Source organism: Pseudomassariella vexata, assembly GCF_002105095.1.
Source record: "Pseudomassariella vexata strain CBS 129021 chromosome Unknown BCR38scaffold_6, whole genome shotgun sequence".
NCBI lineage: Eukaryota > Fungi > Ascomycota > Sordariomycetes > Amphisphaeriales > Pseudomassariaceae > Pseudomassariella > Pseudomassariella vexata.
This window is the reverse complement of record NW_024467961.1, coordinates 1,490,554-1,505,251: the sequence shown is the minus strand read 5'-3', so window position 1 is coordinate 1,505,251 and position 14,698 is coordinate 1,490,554. Positions and strand designations below refer to the sequence as shown.

Sequence of the window (14,698 nt, the reverse complement as noted above, 5' to 3'; positions counted from 1 at the left end):
ACAACGTAGGCAAGGCAGTATTTCGATGTAAGCCTTCTATTCAGGCACCAATTTCAAGTGGAAGAAGATAGCCGCCTTTGTCTAGGCTCTTTCTACTGAAGCATCAAGTTATCAATATGCAATCTAGGCGGGAAAAGATGCACGCCCCTTTTGGTTTGCGTTGCGAGGCTAGCGAGAGGACGACCCAGAGGGATACTTCGGTTATTTAGGAGTCTGGGCTGAGAAGAGATTGAAGGACTTCGCTGTTGAATAAGGCAAAATTGCATGTATATTCATTGGAAACGCTTCTTGGATCTGTAGGTGCAAACACTCTCTCTAGGAATGCAGCCGTAAATAAAACTATCCCTCCATTGAACACAGTTGGTTAAGCACGCAAAAATGCAACACATACACTATCCCAATTCGTCGAACACATGACATAAACGCAGGCTGTCGGTCTCGGCGTAGTATCTCCTATTACATTTCCAGTCACGTCCAACGTTAATGCGGCAACCGAAAAGACGAGGTCTAGACCTGGTAAAATGGTACAGCGACGCTGTTTCCATGGCTTCTGATGAAATCTGCCATTACGAAGTAATGTATCCCTAGTGCCAACCACACTATCTACTCAGTTATTTATAGATTTATCTGTATATATATATAGCTTTCTAGTGTGAAATCATCTATTTATGATCCCGCGGCCGAAACCAGCCAGCCAGTTTACAGCAGATTAGAGCCTCGGCTCCAATTGGATAGTGAGGAGTTAGTATTGGCTGTCCCTGCATATCAGTATCTGCTATGAGCAGACATGCTCCGAGGAACTAGGGATTACCTCAAGAACATTTTCTTAAAATCACCGTGTGTGGCCATGTTGCGTGATCCAGATCCAGTTCGTAAGAATTCAGACTATGAAAATAAAAATAAAAATGTACTGTAGTCCAACCAAGATAGTGGATGACGAGCAAAACATTGAAACCAACTAACAATATAAGTGCTCTCTCTCCTCAACGTGGCTGGCATATATAGAGATATTACACTCAGTTCCTGACTGCAAGCCATAAGAAAGTCTTGTTCAAGTGATAGCCTTCTGATAGATCACAATGAATCACATCCACAGCTATCAGCCTACCGCGCCGCTTCTCAGAAGAGACATCATCCATGGACCTCAGCCTCGTAAAAACACGGCGGCTCAATATTTCCCAGTGTTTTTCAAACCGACATATCATCCGCTCAGTCCAGTCGTTCTTATTCGGCTGTGTCAAGTGCGTGGGTAACGAATCAGCTTCGGTTTTCAGGGGGGTAATGTCGTCAACTCGATATTCCGGCTTTACATGGTGATTAAGATATGAAGTAGGAAGGTCGTTGACATATGTGTGGGTGGCCATGTTGACGATGATTTAAAAGATGTGAAACTATCTTGTAAGGAAGTTTTGTAGATACTCCGACATCCATTGCAAGTTTTAACATACTCAGGTCATTTTGTGCTTGTAGTTTGGCCGTTAGAAAACAGGCTATATTTAGTACCACAATATGTTCATATCGTTATTTATAGATTGATAACAGCAGAGTTCCCTCGTCCTGTTCTGCATCTCTTTGGTGCGACTCGGTATGCCGAAATTGGCCTGTCACACTTACGGCTGACAGGGCTTCCGGTACTGGACAGCGACACCTATGAGCCGACTACAGCCGTCTCCGCGAGTCATCATCTATTATTAATAGATATATTCCTAAGAAAGAAACGACGACCTCGAGAAGGTCTGAACAATATTATCACCATTCGAGGCTATGCAACGTGCACGAAATCGGCCAGATGTCTACCCACTTCGCAAAAGGCCTTAAACACCTTTTGCAGTGAGTAAACAAACCTCGCTGCCTACGTACGAGAAGAAGAAAAGATGGCGACCCAAGGACCATACACAAGCTATGATATTCTAAGAATCAAAGACCGTTTCATTATCCTATTTGATTGCGATGCGAGAGTCATGTTTGCGTGGATGCATAATCTCTCGACGGACTGGACCCCTTATGTAGGCAAGAATACAATCGTACAGTCACATGCGTCGGCTCAATACATACCGCCCTGTCCTCATCACCTCAATTTCGATACTAATCTCACTATCTGGTGTGTTCGAGCCCTGCAAATCCGGTATCCTTGCTGGCTAGGCTTACGAGCCGACGTGGATCGGTCCTTGTTCTCGCGGTAAAGTAGGAGTTGGGCACGTAGAGTACAGATCAAGCCGGAGCAGGGCGGGTTTGCTTTCGGCCGCCGCGACAAATCTGTTAGCGCTCCAAGCATCCTGCCAGCAGTGGTTCCGATGCACCAAGGAGCGTTGACTGCTGACTTCTCCCAAGTCAGCGACCCGGCGCCTTGCCCGCCCTCCGCTTTTCCCCACTTCAACGCGGATGCTCTCGCTCGGTCTCATCTGGTGAACACCTTCCTTCAGCAATTCTCACCGGCGGCCGTGGGATAAGAGGTTCTATTCCAAGAAAATCCCTTCTCCGACCTCGGCATCGAATCTTCTATCTCCCAGACTTATGGTCTCCACCGGAGTTCGCTGATTGCCCTCCCAGATACTTCAGTCAAACGGAGGGAGGTAGGCTCGTTCGACCAGGATTCTTCTGCGTTGTATTCCCGGACTCAGTTGTCGGGGAACTTGACTTCAAGAGACCAGAGGAAGAAGACGCCCTCGGTAAAACCACAGCCCCCAGAGAAGTCTAGGCCTACCCCTGGGCATATCCTCCCTGCGTTAGCTTTAGTGAATTAATGGCAAGGGTTGGCTCTCCGTAACATTCTGTTGTGCTCATTGGGATTGTTTGGGGGCGTGGTAAAGGGTATTTATAGAAAATATGGATTTCATGGCTTTGAAATTGCTAATTCAATCGAGTCTTCCAAACCGTATAACCAGGCTTTTCGTTTCTAGAATTCAATCCTGGATGACGACGAGTTTATTGAAGACGGAAAATGCATTCACTGTACGGCAGCGAAACGTGATTAGTCTTTCCAAAGCCAGCACTGCATGTAGGCTTGTCTAGGGAACAAGGTCAGGAGATCGGACAATGCACTCGCATGATGCATGTTGTGTGTGACCTATGCGACAACGAGGACATCTCACTTTCTGATCAATGTCTATTATTATTATTAAGCATTGGCACATCTTTAAATAGAATTGTTCAGTTCTCAAACATCGGCTTCCCTACATCTAATTGATACATGCATTCTAGGACCGTAACACTTGAGGCTGGGGTGGCTTCGGCGCTCTTGTCCGTATGACCAGCTTCTCTAACTGCTGCAGTGCCGACTCAAGATCTTTACTAACGTCCTCTGCCTTACTAGCATAGAAAATTGCGGGTTTCTACTTCAATTAGCTGCTTTGCTTGGACTTGATCGTGCCAACTTACGATGTCTTTTATGTGGGGGCCAATTCTCATTCGGCTCAAACACCTCGTATTCTCCACTGCTCCTATCCTGAGCCATAAGGATAACGTCCAGATTGAAGAGGTCCGCATATTTGAGGATGCTGCGGTGTAATATCCCGCCTCGTCTCTTCCGCATGACTCTAAGTTGGCTGTCTCTAGTTGGTAGGGCTCTTCGTGAGGGCCTTTTGCGATTCGATGTTCTGCCTTGTCTCTTATGCATGACTTTCGGTTGGTTGTGCATAGTTCGTGGTACTCCCCGTGAAGGCATCGCTTTTCACTGATAAGTAATTCAATTACCTGCGTGAGGACGGAAGCGTCCTTTATGTACATGATGTTTTGATACGCCCCCTTTGATCACCCCGGTTCCATCTGCGTTCCAGACGTGGTGGATAGAAAGAAGGCGATGAAGTCCCATAAATGAATATAGTAGAGTTGCTAGGCTTGTGTGGTGTGTTCTCAGGAAGAGTGACATGTCCGTTCTCTTGATACTGTAGGGCTATGAAGTCGCCCGGCGACGCTTGTAATAGGGGGAAGCTTGTGTTGATTTGCCCGACCCTCTGTTAAGAGTCCCGGCAGATAAGATCAGAAGGCAGGATTCCCAGACTGGCATCCCGGCTAGGAGGCGGGAGTAAGTATTGTTGTTTTATGTCATTGAATGCTAGGTCAAGTCGGGACATGGCGCTATGGATGAAACCCATATCTCCGACCATGGTCCTATTCAGACCGAGACGCCTCACCCGTTCAACCCATAAACAGGCTACCGCAAGCGGTAGAACCAAGAAAAGTAATTTCACGAGCATGGTTAAATGTGCTTTCTTACGATGCTACTTGACCTGACGAATATTTCTAAAAATCATTCATTTTATATATGTACTGTGTTATGGAAGGTCGGATTTGGACGAAGCTAAAAGCTGCCTGTTCGATTATATCTGTCGAGCAAGCCACATTAGACGGAGCTGCACTCAACCCGTTTCTTTCTCCGTTTTCTCTGCATAACTGTTCATAATTTCCTACGACTCCGGCTGATCAGGGCATGTGGCTGATATTGGACTGAGCCGAGCCTGAGTAAAAGTGGCATTGGCGCTAGGCCCGATATGGCCGAAAAAAAAGCTGCTATGGAAGCCAACTACCGTACAATCAATAAGGGCACGGTTCCGTCATTGCTGAAACACTAGCTGATGAGATGTCCAGATGGCCAGGCTGCATTTGACTGCTTCACGTAGCCTGTTCACTAGGCGTACCATTTTCTTCCCAGCCGAAGTCCTTTTTGATGCCAGTTCGCAAAATGAGACGAATACAAGCAGATGCTCATTGGCTTTCCGTATGTCATGACCAGATCATACACAAGCTGGTAGAGGTAGAGCTCCATCCGTGCTTAACGATGCCCATACGTCGAGAAGTCAAGTGCTCGTTCTGGATGAAAGATCTTCTTCGTTATTCTACCTTTGAGTCATGTCCTGTGGTTAGACATATTTTCCCATTGCTTATCCATGTTAAGGCGGATCAGTTCGAATTACAGTTCAGCATGACGCTGAGGGGGCCGGTGGAGATGTAAATCAGCCAATTTCGAGGCTCGGTCCAGAGGTAGACCATGAGAATGAAGTGATACGATATGGTTTGAAGAAACAAGTGGAGCACTTGCTTCTGTATCAGGCTCAAATTTTTGTGATTGAGTCGTTTAATTGCTTTCACTCGGCCTGGCTTAAGGTGGTACAGAACTCATGGCGGTAGGTGGTCCATCACGAATCGCTCTGAATGTGGTCTTCATCAAAGCAATGCCAGTAGCCATTCTCCATACATGCTCCCAAAAAGGTATTTCGGGCCAGGCTTAAGTAGACCCTGGTAGATTTAAAGCGACCCAAAGTAGCATCGTAATCAGCCTCTTGAACGCTCCACTGTTATTGTGAAAATCGCTGTCGTTGATGAGCTTACAGAATTCGTTGTGTACCTCAAGACCTCTAGCATGAACGTTCTCTAGAGGGCTTGGTCCGTAGCTGGAGCTTGATTGAATAGAATCCGAGCCTCTCCGCGGGATTCCTTCTTTGTGAGCAGACTTCAGGTGTGAGCCGGACGCCAAGAAAGAACGTTCCTTACGCGGGAGGATCGTCTCTATTGTCCATGAGGACAGCGCGGTGTTCGAGTTCCTCCATCATGGTCTCGAGCCAGACCATCTGACGGATCTCTAAAAGCAGCTTGGGGAATGGGCGAAATTCGCTGATGCTACTTGTTTTGGCCATTGCTCTAAGTACTCCAGATCGAGACTCAAGTTTGGTTATGGATTATATGTGGAAAATAGCGTCAGCTGACCGTATTGTGGCAGAGAGTGTTACTTTAAGCTACAATTGACGTTCATCAATACCGCCGCTGAAAGCGGTACCTTGCGCCCTGGTCTGGAGCTCAAGGGGGGCCCACTTAGACGCGCATCCCAAAATTTAGAAGTACCCGTGAACGCGTCCAGCGCGTCAACCGTGTCGGTCGAGAAACACCGAGTGTGGAACATGAAGTGATCATACCTCCACCTACCAGCAGACGCGAACTCCCTCAATTGTCAACTCGAATAGGCCAGCACCGACAGCGGTCTCTCAATTGAATGCCCAAAATGTTGTCAGTCTCGTCACCAGTTGTCTATCCCGCCAGCTCTTCTCCCCCCACCAACAAGCGTGCGAAATCACCCCAGGCCCAGAAGTCTCGAGCGCGACGCAGAGCCGGGTTCATTATTGACGATGATTCCGACGGAGATGAAAGCGCTGCGCCGCCAGCTCCAAAGCGGCGCATGCTAAGCAGCCCAACCGATCCTGCTATCGTGGAATTCACCGAGCCTTCGTCACCACCAGCGCAACTCGATGCCGAACCAAAAGAGCCGATTTTAAGAAGCACAGAGGAGACAATTGCAACAGCCGCCCAGCCGCACAAACGCAATGGGGAAATGCAAGAGTCACCCTACGACGCACTCTTCAACTCAACCGGCAACTTCGCGTCCGCCTTCCGAACCCTTACCTCGCATGTTTCAAAGGGCAAATTCAGCATTACCACATGTTCGGGGAAGACGGTAGATATAAAGCAGCGAAAGGCGAATTCTGGGCCATCCTATGAGCGCATAGTCGCTGCGAGGTCCAAGACCAAGGAGGGGCGAGCGATCCGCAGTTATTATGGCATTGAGATGCATGAGTTGGTCCAAGCAGCCAAGAAGGAGATTGCCCAGAAAAAGCCAACCATGGTGGTCGTGCCCGACCATCCGATGCCGTCCGTGGAACAGCCTCCAGGGAAGAAGCCCCAGAAGGCCTTGCTGTGGACCGAGAAATACCGCGCCAAAAACTTCATGGACTTGTGCGGTGACGATGGGACGAACCGGAACGTGCTGCGGTGGTTGAAACGATGGGATCCCCTCGTGTTTCCCCGATCAGCCAAGTCAAAGCCATTCCGGCGACCAGGCGCGAAGACCCAAGTCGAAGAAGAGAAGCCGCTTCGCAAGATCCTGATGCTCACAGGACCCCCTGGACTGGGCAAGACCACGCTTGCTCACGTATGCGCAAAGCAGGCAGGTTATGACGTGATGGAGATCAATGCCAGTGACGATCGAAGTCGTGATGTTGTCAAGAATCAAATTCGAACCAGCTTGGGCACGGAGAGTGTCAAGACTGTGCAGCACAGCAAACCCGTGGCTGGCCAAAAACCAAAGATTGCTCGTCCAGTCTGTGTGATTGTCGATGAGGTTGACGGTGTTGTCTCTGGATCTAGCGGGTCGGGGGAGGGAGGCTTTATCAAGGCGCTCCTGGACCTGATTGCCATCGGTGAGAAGAACAGCGCTGGGAAGGCTGAGGCGGTCCGCGAAAGTCGTCGACACAAGAAGAAAGGTGACGACTTTCGGCAAATGCGGCCCCTCATCTTGATATGCAACGATGTGTACCACCCGTCACTACGACCTTTACGTCAATCAAATATGGCTGAGATCGTTCACGTTGGGAAACCAACCCTCGATGCCGTTGTCACGCGCTTGAAAACCGTGTTTGAAAAAGAAGGAATCCCCTGCGAGAAAGACGCGGCCCGCAAATTGTGCGAGGCGGCTTGGGGAATGAGTAGCGGACTAGAGGCAAGGAAAGGTGCCGAGAGCAATGCCGAGGGAGACATTCGAGGAATCATGGTTGTCGGCGAGTGGGTTGCGGGACGACTTCGATCTGCGACTCGGAACGGTCCGCTCTGCTTGACCCGTCACTGGGTTGAGCGGAACATTGTGCATGATTTAGCCCACGGTGGAGGCGGCGCAAGAGGTATTGGCCGAAGCAATGTCAAAGACATAGTCGGCCGCATATTCCAGGAGGGTGCCGGCTTCCCAAAGAGCAACACCATTATTGCCCCTATGGCTTCTGCCAACCTTCGTGAGCAACCGAAAGCGCAGTTGGGCTTTTCGGAACAGCAAAAAAAGTACGCCATGGAGCGCCTCCGTCAAATGGTCGAAACTAGCGGAGACGTGGATCGAGTCGTAACGGACATCTTCTCCGACTACCCGAACCATGAATTCAACGACGACTCATTCCTCACGAAACCAGATCAGGCATATGAATGGATGCATTTCCACGACTCCTGCAGTTCCAGACTGTATGGCAGTCAGGATTGGGAGTTAGCACCGTATCTCAGCCAGCCTGTTCTGGCATGCCACCACTTGTTCGCCTCCCCCATTCGACACTCACAGTTGATGTATCAAAAGAGGGGTGGTGCCGACGAGGAGGAGACCCCTCCACTTCCATTTTCTGGACCGCGAGCAGACTTTGCCGCCCGTGAAGCGGAGAAGAGCAACCGCGCCCTGCTCCAGGCTTTCCATGCTCAACTCGCACCGACGCTGATGCGAGCGTTCCGGAGCGCCGAGGATCTCTCGACTGACTTCATTCCGTATCTCAACCGCCTTGTGTCCCCAGACGTCAAACCAGTCGTTGTCGGTGGCAGCGGTGACCAGCGTGGCACAGCTAGTGTCCGCAGAGATACTGAAAGGGCGATGGTCAGGAGAGCCGCAGAAACTTTGCTGGATGTGGGCATCACTCTTCAAAGAGGAAAGATCGAAGGCGACATGTTCAGCAGAGGGCCCACGTGGGTCTACCGGATGGAACCGTATGTTTACACGCTGCTGGCTTGGTGCGTAGTTCGTACTAACATATTCACAGTGACATTGATACGCTTGCCACCTTCGAGACGTCGGCTGCAATCATCCATGGCACCCATGCGCCGACCCGCTATGCAGTGCGACAGGTTCTCGACCAGGAAGTCCAGAAGACCAAGATACTGCGAGAAAACTCGGCCCGACAAGCGCGTTTCCAGGGTGGGAACCCTCTGGGCCATGACGAATACATCCTCGAGGACAAAGAAAGCGCCAACAAAGCCAAGAGCATTGAGCTTCCGGCGATTCCTGTCAAGAGAGATTTCTTCGGAAGAGTTGTCAAGGTTGCAGTGCGTCCCCTGCAGGAGACGGATGCCAATGGTCAGATCAAGAAGCCAAGCGATGCGCCCTTAGGGAATGCGGAGACCAAGGTTTGGGTAACTTTCCACGAAGGGTTGAATAATGCTGTCAGGAAACCCTTGACGTTGGATGAGTTGTTAAGAGGGTTGTGATGGTAATGATGGTTACTCAGTAATGACGGGGACACAAGCAAGCATTTTAGCATGACAGGCGTTTCTGGTGTTTGGATGTTCCGAGAAACACGATTGGTTATTCACTGAAGATATGCTATTTTGACTCCGAATGTCTTGCTTGTAAACGTGACTCGGACAATATTGGATGTTAGCCGGGGGGTTGAAGCCGGTTAGCATTTCGTGAATCCCATTATGCAAGTAGTTGAGCAGACGTCATTGGTCCACACTGAGTCCCGCTAAAGCAAGCGATCAACCTCGACCGTAACATAAACACGGTCATCCCATCCTCCCATATACATGCCAACATGATAAGAAAAGGAGGCCTGATTGCTGTCAACCCCTTTGGCAAGTCGTGGAAGCAGAAAATGAGCACCACACCGACAGCGCCAATTCAATTTGGCCCCTTTGAGGTGACATCACAGGTGAGTCGTTGTTTCTCTTCGTTGCAGATCCTAGCTTAGACTATCGCCAATGCGGACAGATGCGGTCATTGCGAGATATACTATATCTGAATCTTCTGATTTCGTAAACCCGATAAAGTCTCAATACTTAGCAAGGTGGTCCGAAAAGCGGACGATGAATCTAACACCGAGCAGGTCTTCCTCACGACCCCCCACTCCTTCGCCCTAGTGAACCTCAAGCCCCTCCTGCCAGGTCACGTCCTCATCTGCCCGCAAAAGCCGCACAAGCGACTTACGGACCTGTCGACACCAGAGCTCACAGACCTATTTCAAGCCGTGCAGCGCGTGCAACGCATGCTAGCACGCCATTTCTTCGCCGGCGGCGCATCTGACCGGGCATCTTCATCCGCCCCCGCCAACACCACAGAAGACTCGTCAGCCACCACTCCCAGCGACAAGGATGGAAAGACCCAGCCGAGTCCCGCCACCGGCACCCCCGAAGCAGGATCCTTCAACATCGCCATTCAGGACGGTATCGAAGCCGGCCAGACGGTGCCGCACGTCCACGTGCACGTGATCCCGCGGATTCGGAACCTGACGGAGAAGAGCGAGGGGTTGGGCGATTACTTGTATGAGAAGATGGCGGCGGAGGAGGGGAATGTCGGGGGGGCGCTCTGGGATCGGGAACAGGTGAGACCCACGCCCGGAGGGGCGTTTGCGAGGATTGAGGACGCGGAACGCAAGCCTAGGAGTTTGGAGGAGATGGAGGAAGAGGCTAAGATGTTTAGGGGGTTGTTGGAGGAGATGGATCAGGATGGGAAGGGCGGGGCGGAAGGGGGTGTGGTTCAGGTTTGAGTCGTTGGTCGATGAGGTATAGATGGCGATTTATGTCGATTGCATGTCTTGAGCCTGTGAATAATTCATCGCCGCGGCCTAGTCTCCATTCTTTCTATAAAATTGCAGCAACACCAGCTGCACCTGTGTATGCCTTTGGTATAACTCATGATATCCGTCGTCGTTTGTTGTGACTTATGGAATACATATCCGTATGTATGCCGGCCTAGAATTCTACAGGTTCATGTTGCCAGGATATCTCACTTGTAAATAAATTCAATTTGTGCATTGTCATGTTCACAGGTGAGGTCTGTAGTGGGGATAATCGTGGGCGGGTTGCGGGGGCTCGGGTCTTTGTTAACACAGCGGCAAGGTTTCCGTCGCATAATATGACGATTCCATCTACTCTTTCTCTCGAACTCCAAGATAAGCATACGCAATTCTACTTTCAAAAGAAGGGCGGAAGGATTCTTCTGGAGCTGCTACCACCAGCACCACCGGCTCCATCTTGAAACTCAACATTCTAGTGGTCAGCGTCCAAATGGTAAGATTTCAAACAAAGTAAACAATGAAGATTGGAACTTACGTAAGTTATACGGGAGTACAACCAACTAAATCAGATGAAAGTGAATATTCATGTGACAACAGATCCGCGCTATGCATTCAACTCAATCCTACTCCATGCCAAGAACATCTCCAGAATTCAACTTCCCCCTTCTCCCATATTGCTTCGAGACGCTATATTCATCCTGAAGGTCCCTTCGCTCATCAACCTGAAGACCACTCTGCAAAGCGGCCTGTGGGACGTCCCTGTAATGGCCCCAACGAACAAGGTGTGTCCAAAGCTGGAATCCACCTTGTACGCAGAGATCCACTGACATGAGTACACCATCTGGCTGGTAAGACCCTGGTATTAATGGAAAGTCTTGGTCTCACATATGGCGAAGACCGGAAAGTCGCAAACGTCAGCCAAGTCTCTCAAGTTGCCCTCGTGGACACGCTCAAGGATGAAGCGACTGCTACTTTCATTTTCGGCAGGTTGGAAGTCTTTCTGGGAGATGAAGGCTTTACCTTCGTCGAATATTTTGAAAGGAATGTCTGGGTTCCCACACAAGTCCATTCCTTTAGCTTTGGTATGTGGTGCTACTCCGTAATGATCGAGATAATGAGGCCTAGCATGAGAGTCTTGGAAGGACAAAAACATTCGCCATTGTCAGTCTCTTTGTCCCTGTGACGTACCCGGCAATGTCCAACCCAGAAACTCGAAAGCGCTACCACTCATTATACTTTTATAAGCTGCATTGATCGCCGCGGAATTATTACATTATCTTGCTGTCGGCTACACGTTCAATATATACACGAATTATTATACGTTAAGTTCCAATATTATCCGATAGATGCTGGCAGGTCCAACTTTATCCACCTTTGTCCAAGATACAGGCATTTGTAACTGCTTCAAGAACAGCTCTTAGGATACTGCAGAGCCCGCTTCAGCGTTGTCCGCAACATTGTCTCGTTGGTCGAGTAGACAAAGTTGACCTCTCTCAAGTCTTGAAGACTTGGCTTCAGGATATCCTGGTACGCCCAGATATTACCATAAGTCGGGCTATAAAAGGAGGTGTCGACGTTGACGTAAACTGTAGACATGGTCAGCCAGCCGCATTTCACATACCCAACTTTTCCGACTCACAAGAAGTCTGATTCAAGATAGCACTGGGATCCAACATAACCATAGTCGTGATCTCATCCCACAGCGGCAGATAAGTCTCGGAATAATCCCGAGCGAGCTTGGTGTACGGGGTTTGGATTTCGTAGGCCTCCTCTAGGTAGGCTGTATCCGCAAAGTAGGCGTTGGCTGCGTTCGAAACGAGTGCTGAGTAATCAATCAGTAACATTTCCACCGCCTCGATTCTGGATGAAGTCGTCTTACTGATGTTAGGAAAGGCAGCCGTCAAGACAATCTTAGTCGCCTCGGGATCAGCCTTAAAGTTAAACTAAGTCCTGGAATTAGCCGTTGTCGAAACCACGAAACCGAACCAAAGTCCCTACGTCGGTATTGATATCCGCTTGATCCAAATCACCGCTCGTCATCAAAAGGTTATTATCGGCAAAGCCGCCCATGATGTACAACCCCTTGGTCAAGGCCGCAAACTCGGGATCCATCCTCACGGCCAGAGCGAGGTTCGTCAACGCCCCGCCGCTGTAGAATACAATCTCGCCGGGATAGGTATGGACCTGCTCGATCATCCAAGCAGCCGAGTAGTTACCCGCCACCGTGGTGTTCGGGTATCCCTCGTACAGCGCCGCGGGACTGGAATGGGGAACCCCACCCGTCGCCTCGCTGCCGAGCGATTCGGCTGTTTCGTTATACTCTGCGAACACGCCTTTCTATACGTACAAAATCAGTCTCGAGAGACCAAGGGAACAAGTGATTAGAGCCAGGAAATTCTTACCCAAGGAAACGGCCCCATCAGATTCTGATACGCCGTCATAATTTTCGGCGTGACCAACAACGGGTAATCAGCGCCCTTGTACACAGGAATACAAGACAAGTTGCCGACTTCAAGGAGGGCCAGCGCATGCAAACTGCTCTGAAGGGCCCAAGTGTTGGCCGTATCGCCAACAAGACCCAGGACGTCCCAGCCGTAGTCGAGCGCCATGAGGAACTGACCGGCCGCAGTCGTGCTCCAGTCATTCTCCATGATAACCTTCTGGCCGCCGATGTTGGGCCTGGTGGCGGCCAATGCCCCGCTGGCCAAGAGCCCTGTTATCTGAAGCAGCTTCATCGTGGTGCAGAAGTTGACTGTACGAGCAGAGTTTCTAACCTGAAGTCTAAACAGAAGGCTTGTTTACTTAGATTGTTGAGGCGCTGCCCTGCTTACTTATACCTACCGCTTGACGACATTGTGGAGTAGACTTGCTAATATCAGGCCTCGGCACACACTACCCGACAGAGCACTACTCCGTCATCGACGCAGGAACGCCGTAAGTAGGGCACGGTTATTTGGAGTCGTTATTTAAGATACAGTAGTTAGGTGGCAATCAATTTGTTACCCTGTCAGGTACCGCCAAGCCACCCGATCCAAAAAGGGGTAAGAGGCTGCCCGCTGCTTTCACTACTGCTGTAACCACAACAACAATTGGGGTGAGTATACAAATAGACAGTTGAAAAGCAGCAATATATCGTACCCTTTTTCAGACTTACCGGCTTGGTGGTACCTGACAGTGTAGTGAATTTATTGCTACACTATGTAGGCCACACGAAATCAATGGATCCAAGTGCAAAAGGAGATGGATGACGGATGATGTAAATGCAGGGTTGAACTGAGGGTGTGGAACCCTGAAGCGCGTCTGTCGCCCGAGTCCGATACTAAACGTCCATTGTGACTGGTTCAGAACCGTGGTTATCTCTTGATTATCATCGGCGTGGATACTCCCCTTGCCTCTCATCTTAGCCGCGTATCGGGAAACCCCAGACTGTCATTAAATCACTCAAGTGCCGATTGCATGGGGGATCCATGCCATACCAGATGTTTCATTGGCAGATTCGGTTCGATTTTCCGCAAACGGCCAGAGCCTTTTCAACGGTAGCGAGAGCGGTGATACGGTGAAATCATATTCAAAGTAACGAGTGTAGCCAGTCTGTATATCCAAATGTAGCATTACTCCTTGCACCATTGCCGTCCTCCTATAATCGTGAATAAAACAAAAGAAACATATGTAACGTAGATAGAAAAAACTAGCGTGTCGAAAATTGGTAACGTAGTCCACAAGCGAACGGGTCACCAACCGAACGGGTCACGCCCATAGCAAAAAATAGAACTAAACTTCCTAACTTTACCACGCAACTAATTCTCGATGGATTCTGCTCAAAAAGAATCTCAATTACTCCTTGCAACTCAGGCTATCAGAAATGACTCAACACTTAGTATCCGACGTGCTGCAACAATCTACAAAGTCTCGAATACTACTCTCCAGGCGCGTCTTCAAAAACGTCAATCACGTCGCAATATCTAAGCCAACGGTCGGAATTTAACAAAACTAGAAGAAAATACGATTATTCAAAGGATAATTAAGCTAGATTCGCAAGCATTTCCTCCCCGGCGAAGTGCTGTTGAAGATATGGCAAACCGACTGCTACGCGACTCGCATATCACAAAGGACTTTCTTCCGGCATTTTGCGACGCGTTCAAGAAGAGCCTGACCGAAAGCAATATTTCACCAATGGGTTAGATTGATGCTTAGATTGATCACTGAAGTAGAGACTGTCTATCTATGAAATGCCTGGGAGTCCTGTCCCTTATATACCCATCTCTCCTTCACTGAACCCCACTTGGATATGTTGGTTGTCCAACATATCCCCCCTGTAGGTCACGTGACCTATCGGTCCTTTCCTTCCTCCGATGCGGGGTCCCGTGATCCTAGTGTCTGTATCCACCTGGCCT

General features: G+C 49.6%; 5 protein-coding genes across 5 annotated transcripts; 2 read left to right on the top strand and 3 right to left on the bottom strand.

Annotated features, from left to right (window-relative positions):
* Positions 1 to 3,197: 3,197 nt before the first annotated feature.
* Positions 3,198 to 3,664, bottom strand: BCR38DRAFT_408925 (uncharacterized protein; the record flags this gene model as incomplete). The annotated part of the gene is made up of 2 exons (XM_040858321.1): positions 3,198 to 3,301; positions 3,379 to 3,664. 2 exons carry the CDS (start codon positions 3,662 to 3,664, stop codon positions 3,198 to 3,200), a joined length of 390 nt encoding a protein of 129 aa, XP_040716348.1.
* A 2,132-nt stretch (positions 3,665 to 5,796) lies between these two features.
* On the top strand, positions 5,797 to 9,126 carry BCR38DRAFT_368265 (uncharacterized protein). Its single transcript, XM_040857254.1, has 2 exons — positions 5,797 to 8,499; positions 8,553 to 9,126. The coding sequence occupies exons 1-2, from the start codon at positions 5,987 to 5,989 to the stop codon at positions 8,995 to 8,997; spliced, it is 2,958 nt and encodes a 985-aa protein (XP_040716347.1). The 5' UTR covers positions 5,797 to 5,986; the 3' UTR covers positions 8,998 to 9,126.
* Positions 9,127 to 9,175: 49 nt separating this feature from the next.
* On the top strand, positions 9,176 to 10,448 carry BCR38DRAFT_432113 (HIT-like domain-containing protein). Its single transcript, XM_040860152.1, has 2 exons — positions 9,176 to 9,440; positions 9,615 to 10,448. The coding sequence occupies exons 1-2, from the start codon at positions 9,324 to 9,326 to the stop codon at positions 10,272 to 10,274; spliced, it is 777 nt and encodes a 258-aa protein (XP_040716346.1). The 5' UTR covers positions 9,176 to 9,323; the 3' UTR covers positions 10,275 to 10,448.
* Positions 10,449 to 10,927: 479 nt separating this feature from the next.
* On the bottom strand, positions 10,928 to 11,535 carry BCR38DRAFT_408923 (uncharacterized protein; the record flags this gene model as incomplete). The annotated part of the gene is made up of 3 exons (XM_040858320.1): positions 10,928 to 11,160; positions 11,190 to 11,438; positions 11,493 to 11,535. The coding sequence occupies 3 exons, from the start codon at positions 11,533 to 11,535 to the stop codon at positions 10,928 to 10,930; spliced, it is 525 nt and encodes a 174-aa protein (XP_040716345.1).
* Positions 11,536 to 11,708: 173 nt separating this feature from the next.
* Positions 11,709 to 12,955, bottom strand: BCR38DRAFT_457410 (Inosine/uridine-preferring nucleoside hydrolase domain-containing protein; the record flags this gene model as incomplete). Its single annotated transcript, XM_040862039.1, has 5 exons — positions 11,709 to 11,890; positions 11,944 to 12,126; positions 12,184 to 12,247; positions 12,303 to 12,641; positions 12,707 to 12,955. 5 exons carry the CDS (start codon positions 12,953 to 12,955, stop codon positions 11,709 to 11,711), a joined length of 1,017 nt encoding a protein of 338 aa, XP_040716344.1.
* Positions 12,956 to 14,698: the final 1,743 nt, after the last annotated feature.

What these genes read in the sequence shown, in the direction of transcription:
- BCR38DRAFT_368265 (XM_040857254.1), top strand. Translation starts at nt 5,987, where the DNA reads ATGCCCAAAATGTTGTCAGTCTCGTCACCAGTTGTCTATCCCGCCAGC. An exon ending in TGGGTCTACCGGATGGAACC is followed by an intron (nt 8,500 to 8,552) that starts GTATGTTTACAC and finishes ACATATTCACAG; the next exon opens with TGACATTGATACGCTTGCCA.
- BCR38DRAFT_432113 (XM_040860152.1), top strand. Translation starts at nt 9,324, where the DNA reads ATGATAAGAAAAGGAGGCCTGATTGCTGTCAACCCCTTTGGCAAGTCG. An exon ending in CCTTTGAGGTGACATCACAG is followed by an intron (nt 9,441 to 9,614) that starts GTGAGTCGTTGT and finishes AACACCGAGCAG; the next exon opens with GTCTTCCTCACGACCCCCCA.